General features: G+C 40.8%; 1 protein-coding gene across 4 annotated transcripts in view; it reads right to left on the reverse strand.

The window, feature by feature from the left end:
• The window catches only part of LOC111872432 (cyclin-dependent kinase 14), a 266,395-nt gene that overhangs the window by 2,811 nt on the left and 251,915 nt on the right, over window positions 1-11,669 (reverse strand). For all 4 annotated transcript variants that reach the window (XM_023866349.2, XM_023866350.2, XM_023866347.2 and 1 more), the window contains 6 exons: window positions 8,999-9,090; window positions 6,411-6,585; window positions 4,707-4,893; window positions 3,121-3,335; window positions 1,970-2,131; window positions 1,055-1,145 (listed from right to left, as the gene is read on the reverse strand). In XM_023866349.2, the coding sequence (XP_023722117.1) occupies window positions 1,055-1,145; window positions 1,970-2,131; window positions 3,121-3,335; window positions 4,707-4,893; window positions 6,411-6,585; window positions 8,999-9,090 (922 nt within the window). The remainder of the gene's footprint in view (window positions 1-1,054; window positions 1,146-1,969; window positions 2,132-3,120; window positions 3,336-4,706; window positions 4,894-6,410; window positions 6,586-8,998; window positions 9,091-11,669) is intronic.

Below are 11,669 nucleotides of genomic sequence, written 5' to 3' on the forward strand. Positions count from 1 at the left end.
CTGCCGTGAGAGCCTCAAATCTTACATAGTAAGTTACTTCATTTCACTTACACTGTTCAATAGCTTGATTCATCCCTGTATGAACACTACAGCCAACTGTATGAGACCTGAGGCTTTCATAGCAGTTCATGTTCATTGTACAATCATGTTCGCTGTAGAAGGACACTTTGCTTCCATTTTCACAATTGTCAGTGAAGAAACAGGAACCAAGTTCTTCGAAAACACCGATATTTTTTACCATTTGCACGTGGTGTGACACCATGGCCAAGTTATTTAGAAACCAATTCTGAAAGACCACGTTACTTTCGTATTCTTGATTGTTATTGAAACTTCTGAATTTCCTGTATTCAGAAAATAAGTTAAGTAGACAATAACAGAAACATGTAAAATACTTAAATCTATAAAGGTCTGTGACAGGGGCTGGTTTATTATATGAGAATTATGTTCTTTTTATTGCTGGTGGGGTGGGACTAAGTCCCTTGTACTGCAGCCACTTCTGGCTTATTCTTCCAGCCCCAGATGATAGGTGAGTGTGATTGTGGAGCAATTGGTGAAATGAAGATTGACAGGGGAAACCGAAGTACTCGGAGAAAATCTGCCCCAACGCCACTTTGTTCACCACAAATCCCACTTGACCAGACCCGGGATCGAACCTGGGCCACCGCAGTGGGAAGCCAGTGACTAACCGCTTGAGCTATGGCGCGGCCATGAGTATTATGTTATACATTCTCTGCTGTTATGAGTACATCTGATACAAAAACCTAAAAAAGGTTTTTGAAATTATACCTGTTTCTATGAGCTGTAAGGGGGAAAATTTTCCAACCCAGCTGGGCCTCTTAAAAAGGGTTAGTCTTGATCATTGGACAATCAAAGAATTTAAAAGTGTTGGCTGTAGTGATCAAGACTAAACAGCCCAACTGCATAAAGAACATTTCCTCACTTACACCTGATGTCAGAAACGGATCCAGTTTCCATATGTTCTGTGCATCAAACACACCAAAGACAGCGGCCAACTGCCAGCATAATATTGACATAATCACAGATTGAAACTTACCGTCTGGTAATTCGTAGAGTTTACGTGGCAGAGGAGAGAAGTAGCGGTGGTGCAATGCCTCGTCAGCTCCTATTCTGTCATCTGCATTCAGCTAAAAGAAAATGAATACCCAGTAAAATGGAGTGGAACGTTAAAAGCAGAAAATGATAAAACTCTGAGCAAAAATTTTTTCAAAATGTGTGTTAGTAGGAGTGGAAGAGTGATCATGATTTAAAACTAGGGAGTTTTGTTGGGAGTGGTCTATAACAAGCCCAACGAAGTTACAGTTCCATGTGGTTTTGTAGACAGGCAACAACATTGCAGATGTCATCTTCAGGGCAGAACATGGACACAGCCTGTCACTTCCAACGTGTTATTGCTGCATACTTAACGAGTCTTCAGATTCTGGGTGTGTCAACAAACAAACCCACTTCTAGTTACTATAGGATTCTGACGATGGTGTATAACACACAGAGATATTCGGTTTTCGGACTTTATCCATCGTCCTATTTTTTTTTAAGATAACTAAGAAAAAACACAACGTTTCGGAAACTGGATCTGTTTCCGTCCTCAGGTGAGGGAAGACACCTGCTCTGTTGGGTCCCTTAGATAAGAGCTAGCCTCAATCACTGGACAACTGGCTCTATCTATCCTGGTTCCACGCTTGTATGTGTTTGGAACAATTTGTTATGTATATTTTTCTTATTAGCTCTCATGGACTTAGCCTGGTCTCAGGTGTTTATATTCTTTGTGTTTTGTGACATCGATTGTCCAGTGATTGAGGCTAGCTCTTTCTAAGGGACCCAACAGAATAAGTGTTTTCCCTCACCTAAAGACGGAAACAGATCCAGTTTCCGAAACGTCGTGTTTTTCTTAGTTATCTTAAAAACCAGGACAATGGATAAAGTCTGAAAACTCACTTCTGTTTCTACTTACTTGAAGTAACGCTGAGGCCATATTTTCTCCCTCCATGATGTCATAGAGGCGAGGGAATGCCAAGCCCAGTTTCTGTCCTCGGTAGAAACGAAGTTTGCGTGGTTTGTAGACCGGTAGCTGTGAGACTCCAGGCCATGTTTCTTCTGTTGGCGTACCTAGAATCTGCATATACATTATATATCAGCACTCCATGTGATGGCATGATCCTCATCTTCACCCTGTCAAAAATTCCTCAGAAAACCTGCCTTTGTCCTTCCTTTCCAGGTGATGGAAGTAACCAGTTCAACTGACATTCTACTATTCTGTCTAGGATGTTAAATATATTTAGTTCTTTTAAGACAGTTGAAACAATTTTTATTTTTATAGTATAATGGGGCATGTGGTAGCGTAGTTGGTTGAGGCACTATGTTACAAGCTGGAAGGTTGTGGGGTCAATTCAAGATGAGGTCACTGGATTTTTAAATTGACCTAATCCTTCCAGCCGCACTATGGCCCTGGGTTGAACTCAGCCTCTAACAGAAATGAGTACCAGGAATCTTCCTGGGGGGGTAAAGGGTAGCTGGAGTTTAAGGCTGACAACCTCACCGCCATCTGTGAGCCGACTGCCTAGAAAATGTGGGAGTCTCGATGTCTCAAAACCCCATGGGCCTCCACGGCCCGTTACAGGGACAGCTTTACCTTCTTTTTCTGACTGTAGTTCCTCATATGGTCTGTTTTCCTATAATCTCCAACAGCCCTTAAGAGCCTCATTTCAGCTGCCTCAATTTGACTCTCCTGTTGTTTAGTTAGGGGCAGGCACTCTGATCAATGCAATAATGTGGCTACAGTCAAATCACGTAATTTCAGGCCAAATAATTTAGTTACTTAATATTTTCACTGTTCCCCAGGTATCTAACCATGCTGACTTGTTCAGTTTGTTTCTTGTTGAGACAAATTTTGGTTCTTACTGGTTATTTACTTTGAATACCATAACATTTACCTCTGTACTTTATTATTTCTATGTTACATTCTCCCCAGATTTTAATTCATTGGTATACTGTCTTGTAAATGTTACCTGAAATTAAATTCATATACAGAAGTCAGTGATTGCAGCTAATGGGTTCAATCTACTTGTTCCTGCAACTCACAGTCTGTCACATTATAATAGTTACCTTAAATATTTTGTCGAGCTGATCGTATGTATCACGAACACCTGGAAATGTGGGCACTCCGGTGATCATTTCAACAAAAATACAGCCTACACCCCACATGTCTAGAGACGTTGAGTATTCGGTGCTCCCCAGAAGAACATCTGGCGGGCGATACCACAATGTCACCACTTCATGCGAGTACGTATGTGAAGGTACTGACTTCGCTCTTGCAAGGCCTGTTAAAGAAACAGAAGTGGCGCTGAAGTCAAAGTAGCAAAACTACCGAGAAGGTAGTGAAAGATTCAGAGATGTTGGGTATGCGGAACAGACAAATGTAAAGCTACGGCAAGGTGTTGTTTATTCTGTCTGAATCCATTACTGTCACTGAAAATTACCGTCTACCCTCTTCTGCAATGCGACTCCTCTGTCTAGTCTGGCAGATAGTGAACAACGTTTCAGAGCAACCTGCTGTCTCCATACTCACTGCAGAAGAATAAGGGACAGTTACGGATGCTAAGGATGAACCAATGGGTGTGCTTTCACAGGTTCACTTTAACCTCTTCCTGCCTACAAGAGCCCTTTTCGGTGTGACAGGATTTCATTTTACACCCTTCCCAATCTTATCCCTAGCCCTTCCCTATACCAGTGACTGTTCCTTCCTACACAGCTTAGTCTCGTGCCCCATGATGCGGCAGGTTCTTCCAAAACACTGTTGCATATCTATGGGATTGCATGACAAATGATATTCAGAATTACTGGGTTTTTGGACTTTGTCCATCACCTGGTATTCTAGAAACTAGAAAACACAACGTTTTGGATACTGGATCTGTTTTCTTCCTCTGGTGAGGCGGGGGGAATACATCTACTCTGTTGGGTCCTTTAGAAAGAGCTAACCTCAATCAACCCCTGTCAGATTCACTACAGCTATTTAAGTACCTGAAACCTGGCTAATTTGGGGGGAAATAACAAGAAATTATGCAATAAAAACTGTGATATAGCATGCACATGAATGGAACTGGGATAGAAAAGTAGGTAGAAATTTATGCAAAGTCCAAAAACCCAGTAATTCTGAGTATTACATATCTTTTAGAATCTACATGAAAAAAGACAGTTATCTTCATAGTCATCATTGTGAGACACTCAAGTATCACATATTATAGCTACTGATAATGAGACCAGATGTACAGAGAAATGTGAACCAATCCAAACCCTGTGATTATTGTCACTTATTGTCCCTTGTTCACAAGACTTGAACAGCACCTCGCTTGTATCACTACACTTTTGAACTAACATGGTATTTGTGTGCTGAACAGTTGAGAAACAGAGAACTGCAAAGGAACTCAAACTGGAAGATTATTTTATACCAAACTGTACTAAATAATGTATTATTATTATTATCATCATCATCACCACAAACACTCTCTCTTTACATAATAAAAGATAAGCAAGCATGCAATGACACATTACAAAGGTCAAGAATGAATTTCTTTTTGTACATCCAGGTATAGCTTTACATGACAACTGAATTTCCAGCTCTGCCTGTTAACGGCTCTTTATTACTGTCTGTCCCCAAACCTAAAGCTTAGAGCAGACTTAAATCTGAGTACCAAAATCTGCGAGTTTGAGTTCTCCCATCTCACTGATGAGCAGGTTTTGTGGTTTCACGTCCCTGTGCAGGACTCTCCGCCGGTGACAATATGCTAGGCCTCGGAGGAGTTGGAACAGGAAAAGCCTCACATTTCGATGCTCCAAACCCCCGCTGTGCTTCTCCATGTATTGCGAGAGGTCAGTGTGCTGCAACAAAGGTAACATGTACTCCTTCACAGTATTATCATTTAATGTCAATTAGTTTTTTACAGTCTCACATGCGACAAATAGTTAGTAGTTTAAAAAAAAGTTCATCACTACATGTTTCAACCAATGCGATCATCATAAGGTGTTAAAATTTTTTATGAGGAAACTGCTGTCCTGTTGTTGTCCTCTGAATGCGCATGCTTGTCTGACCTGGTGGGTTGTGTTCCCTACTGCTGTGTGCTGTGCTGCACGTCTTGTTCCAGAATTTTAACAGCTGATGTTGATCACATTGGTCGAAACATGTAGGGATTGCCTTTTAAACATTTAAAGTGAATAACTTTTAATACATTTTATAAAACATAGTGTTGCACACGAGACTGTAAAAACTAATCAACACTAAGTGAAAAGTGCAACAGGGTGCTACAATATAATAGTATTACCATCTGTAACACAAAGAACAAGGAACAAACAAATGGAATGCATACATAGCCTGTAGCATCAGGCTGTGCGAAAAGGACTGAGTACCTATAATGTTGTAGGATTTGAGGTTCTCACAGCAGTGGCTAAGAAGAGTACTATCTTGTGGGATATAATGCTGTGTAGTCCACTGAAAGTCGACTGACGTTTCAGAAAAACATATCACTGCCATTTCCAGGGATGAAGGTTAATCCAAGGAAGAGACTGGTGAGAAGCATGGAGCAAGCTAGCATTTTTTTTTGGAAAAGTCTTTGAAACATTTCACCAGCTAGAGGTTTGAAATATATTCTGATAACTCCTAACCTACATTTAACTTCATCCCCTGGGAACATGGGTGCTCCAAGGGTCCTTTCCAAGAGGGTACACCCAGAAAGTTTACTTACAAACTTGCGTTTAAGGCCATTTAAGCCTATTTTTACTGACTGCCCTTCAGCTAAAGGTACAATCCCCATGCTTAAATGAAGACACATGGGGCAGTGGACGTATAGCTCCACTATTCTTGACCTTGACAGTAAATGGAGGTGAGTGGTGGCTGCACGTCACAACTGCTTTATTTGTGGGGCAAGAGCCCCAGATAGCCCTTGGAGAGGAAGCAGGGTGGGCCCCAGAACCGGTCAGGAAGCTGTAAAGAAGAGAAAAATCTTGCCCCTGGCAGGAATCAAACCCAAGCCATCCAGCCTGTAGCCCATTGCTATACTGACTGAGCTACCCTAGATCCTTCATGACAGAATAAAAATTAAAACCAAAAAATTTCTGTTTGTATTGTAGCGTGTGGAGTCATTGCTATGCAACGACCATAAGATGGGCGGATATACCATGGCTGTTTCTGGGCAAAGACTCAGTGAACACGTTCCCGTTGCTAGGCAGCAGATTCTTAATAATGCAGCAGTCAAATGCAACAATAGATGAGGGGGATTCAAATCTCCCTACACTACAGGGTTGGCGTATAGATTTCAACTTTGGGATGCAGATATAAATATGCACCACTGTCACAATAAAGCAACATATGGCCAATAAAGGTTATGCTAAATAAGACTTACCACATATTCAAAGACGAAGGTGAGCGTTTCTCGCGTGTGTACAATGTCATGCAAAGTGACGATGTTGGCATGCTTTAATTCTTTGAGCAGTGAGGCTTCACGAATGGCAGTGAAGGGGGCACCTTCCTCCTCCTGAAGTCTTATCTCCTTTAAGGCCACCACTTGGTTAGTTAAGCTATAAAATTACAATACATAATCAATATTTCAGTCCTTACATACACAAATACATAACCTGCAAATGATCTACACATTCTCTATTGTAAATTTCAGACTTACTGACAACATTTGGTTATGTCCGATTTCAAATAAAATTATATACACACGTGTTCTTTAAAGAATTGATACGGAAACACAAAAGAACCTGAAATGAGACTGAAACAGTGCAAGTTCATACTGTCTACACTCCAGTTCCATTTAAAATAAAGATCACAATTCATTCACTTCTTACATTATCTTGTAAAAACAGATATTACTGTGAAATAACAACAGCACTCAAATTATGACACTTAAATACAATATTTAGAATATTTCTTGCATACAGAAGGCAGTCATTCTTGTCTGCTGTCAAAAAACATAAAAATTAGAATATACAAAACTATAATTTTGCCTGTGGTTCTGTATGGGTTTGAAACTTGGTCTCTGACATTAAGGGAGGAACATAGGCTGAGGGTGTTTGAGAACAGGCTGTTGAGGAAAATATTTGGACCGAAGAGAGATGAAGTGACAGGAAGCTGGAGAAAACTGCATAATGAGGAGCTTCATAACTTGCACTCTTGTCCCAGTATAATTAGAATGATCAAGTCGAGGAGGATGAGGTGGGCAGGGCATGTAGCACGAATGGGGGAGACGAGGAATGCGTATAGGATATTGGTGGGAAAGCCAGAAGGAAAGAGTCCACTGGGAAGACCAAGGCGTAGGTGGGCAGACAATATTAAAATGGTTCTTAGAGAGATAGGATGTGATGGTATTGATTGGATTGATCTGACTCAGGACAGGGGCCAGTGGAGGGCTCTTGTGAACACGGTAATGAACCTTCGGATTCCATAAAATGCTGGAATTTTCTTGAGTAGCTGTAGAATTGGCGGCTCCTCCAGAAGGGCTCACCTCCATGAGTAAGTAAGTAAGTAAGTAAGTAAGTACAGAAGGCGAAGATTCCATTTCCTGCAAAGGGCTGGCTCCTTCATGTCTGTAACTTTATATACAGTATACAGGACCTCTCTTCAGATTACTGAGTTTACTTAAGCCTTCAACATGATGTGGATGTATTCTGTACTTTATGATGAATATCAACACACAAAACTATAACAATTACAGAGTACCATTACATCAGCATAAGTGGATAAGGGTAAGGTCATCAAACGAAAATATAGTTAAAGATGGGACGCCTAAAATTTACAAGATGAACAGCAATGTTCCAGTTGTTATGTCAGTGTCAATCACTGCTTAGAAAGAAAGTTTCTCTAGACTGTTATGTTGAGGCCTGTCTTATCAAGCTAAGTTTAAAGAAATTTCAAGTACACTGAATGTATATTCAGTGAAACACTGATTTCAGAATGTCCCTCAAGGTCTTTGATATATAAGGGTGGATAAAGGACAGGATTATCTGCGGAGAACACAGTTACAGATGGGAACTGTTGCATGTTCAGTCTGCATTATATTACTGATTCTATAATTGTGGAAAACACTATTTCCTTCAAGATAAAGACTTTTTGGTTTTACCTACTCTGATTTACACTACTGTCTCAATCAACTCTACATTTCTCAGAAAGGAATAGTAGTTTCTGTTCTCTGATGTGCGTTTTATTTTCAACCCATAAACTGTTCCTCACCAGTTGCACTGTGCCATGTTTACCTTAGACATGTGTTCATGTTTGGTCTACATCTTGCACAATCTGTCTTTCTGTGCCATACACTGACAACAGTGTTAGTGTTTACCCTTTTCCTGGCCCTCACTTTTGTATTTACCACTGACACGTTTTAATCTTTTTTCAGCCAAGTGTTTGAGTTGCTTACAGAATGAAATAATTTATTTCAGGATCATTGTATATAATCTTACAATAGAAATATGGGAGAATATTTTCCTAACAGAAGCGATATCTGGTTCACTTTAAAATGTTACTTAAATTTTATTTGGTGGGCACTGTACTGTCTTCAAGCAGTGGTCAGGACTATTCTAAAGCAGTCTCTGATAGTAATAATCTACAGGATGCCACAACCCAGAAGATCAAAATACAAAAGGAAGAAGAATCAATTTCAAAGTTATATATAAATTTTCACAGCATGAAAAGGTGTTAAAGTCCACAATAGAGAGAGCTTTTAATTAAACTTAGTGCATTTGGATTCTACTGTCCTCCACTGTGTCCTTTGTAAAGAATCTACCAGTTGCTCAGTAACTCAAGATTTTCCCAACATTTTACAGAACTTCAATGTTAAGAAGAGCCCACCTCTGTTTCCCATCCCCAGCCAGATCAATCCAGTCTATACCAACCCAATCTATTTTTTTTCTTAGATCCAGGTCAGTAAAAGAAAACAAGAATTTAAATGTATCCAGAAATTCCAGGAAAATGGAATATATTTTGTGTACTTACTTGCTATAACCTTTGAAAACAGTTGCGTAGGATCCCTCTCCAAGCTGCTCCAATTTGATATAAGCTTCAGACTTGCCAAAAGGCGAATCACCCTACAAGAAGTAACACAGATAATTAATTTCTGATTATGAATCAATCAGAGAGAGCAATTGCTGATCTGCCACATGGGGCCCCGAAGCTGAAAGAAAGGAACTCATACCTCCAATTTCAGAACAGACACGACTACTTAACAAGATCGATGGTAAAGTTATTCTCGGCCTTACTTAATTAAGCACCACGCCAGAACGTATGGGGGAGTGAAGGTATACATCCACCATTCTTAACCTACGCACTAGATGGAAGTGAGTGTTCAGCTTTACGCCCTTGCGCCTTTAAGTCAGGGGAAATAGCCCCTGGTACTCGGTTGTATAGCAAACTGCGTGGGCCATAGAGTCAGTCTGGACGTGTACAAAAAAAAAAAAAAGGAAAAAATATTTTCTCTGCCGGGAATCGAACCCTGACTCCTCGGTCGTCCAGCCCGTAACCTAGTCCAGCTTTACCGATTGAGCTATCAATGTAACATGCCGTGGAAGTCCATAGGGTTGTGAGACGTCGAGGATCCCACTTTTTCTAAACAATCTGGTCACAGATGGTGGCGAGGTTGTCAGCCTTACGCGCCGGCCGCGCTTTACTCCCCAGGAAGATTCCTGGTAATCATTTCTGTTAGAGGCTCAGTCGACCCCAGGGCCATAGTGCGGCTGGAAGGTTTAGGTCAATTGAAAAATCCAATGACCTCATCGGGAGTCCAACCCGTGACCTTCCGGCCCATAACATAATGACTCAACCAACTACGCTACCTCGTGCTCCAAATCAAAGGCAATGTAAAGTAATTCCACTGTTTAATTAAGCACCAAGCCATTTACACATATGGAGTGGAGGTATAGCTCCACGCATTCTTAACCTCGGCATTAGATGGAAACGAGTGATCAGCCACACGCCCCGAAAGCTTTACCCCCGAGGTCGAATAGAGTCTGTTTTCTTTCGTATATTGTTGACATGAAGACGGAAATGAAAGCAATTTTCAAAACGTAAGGGATTTTAATAAACTCGGACGTTGGATAGTCCAGAATAACAGTTTGAAATAAACCTGCATAGATTGGTGAGGCCGGCAGAGGTCACCATGGTCACAGATCCTACCTGGAGGCATAAGCCACAAACATATTTTAGTTACAGAGATCTGGGGTGTTGAAGCACCTGAGAGATCCCTCATGGGCGGGGCTCAACTGGGGAGGATTCTGAACGTACGAACTAATAATATTACGGCTATGTGGCCTTTATGATATAGGTCGGATATGAGGCCACATTTCACGCAAGATAAACAACAGATGTTTATCCTTGTTTTCCACATTAACAACCATTACTCAGTAACCACTGCCCAATACAGAAGAATCTGCTGTGCCTTCCTTCGAGTGGGGAAATACTTTCATGCCTTGTCACTATTACAGTAAGCACTAACCAAAATTTAAAAGAAGGAAAAACACTTGAAGGTAAGAAAGGCAAAGCTACCCCTGACATAAGGCGTGGAGGCTCATAGGATTGTGAGACGTCGAGGCTCCCACATTTTCTAGACAATCGACTCGCAGATTCCGGTAATGTTGTCAGCCTTACGCGCCGGCAGGCCTTTTATCCCCTAGGAAGATTCTTGGTACTCATTTCTGTTAGAATCTGAGACGACCCGAGGGCCACAGTGCGGCTGGAAGGGTTAAGTCAATTGAAAAATCCAATGGTCTCATCGACAATAGAACCTTCCGACTTGTAGCATAGTGCCTCAACCAACTACGCCACCGCGTGCCCCCAGATTAACAATTAAATTAAGAAATTAAAGTCCATGATTTATTTCAACCGTCTTCCAGTGCATACACTCATCTATCTCCTCCTCTCATTCGCACTACACGTTTCGGCACAAAAGTGCCATCTTCAGGTGCTTATTCAATTTACGCTAAACTAGTTCATTGCATGCCTTGTCTTCATATAAAAATAACTAAAATATATATTTATCATATATACTGATAAATGTTAAATGTTAAAAATATTAAAATTGTTCAGGATTTTTTTTCTTCCCTACGTCGTATCTCACTACGCGAGTCACATCTATCCTTTTCTGTTGGAGCACTCTTTCACTATCGTGTATTATTGTGCTTTGTGTTGTTTCTTGCTCCTGTGACTGCGTGTGTTATATTAAAGTTTATTCATGTACAGTAAAACTTCACTCAGTCGGACCCTTTGTAATTAGGGCCGCTGTCTTTTATTTACGCACGACGGAAATTTCCCGCAACAATAATTTAATGACATAATTTCTTATTTACCGTCGAATGATACTATAACTACCAAAATACACATACAGTATCTATGTAATGATAAAAAAAATAATTTTTTCCGTTTTTAAGACGAAATACGTCTCGAAAATGTTTACATACGGTTAAGTTCTACAATTAGGATTTTTCACCAACTCATACTACACTTTCTCCCTACTGATCACAGTTAGAGATGGTTTAAAGTACTTAAAACAAGTTGGCCGCGCCATAGCTCAAGCGGTTAGTCGCTGGCTTCCCACCGAGTCTGATCAAGTGGGATTTGTGGTGGACAGAGGGGCGCTGGGGCGGGGTTTCTCCGAGGTCTTCTGGTTCTCCTG

Source organism: Cryptotermes secundus, unplaced genomic scaffold (assembly GCF_002891405.2).
Source record: "Cryptotermes secundus unplaced genomic scaffold, Csec_1.0 scaffold247, whole genome shotgun sequence".
Lineage (NCBI taxonomy): Eukaryota > Metazoa > Arthropoda > Insecta > Blattodea > Kalotermitidae > Cryptotermes > Cryptotermes secundus.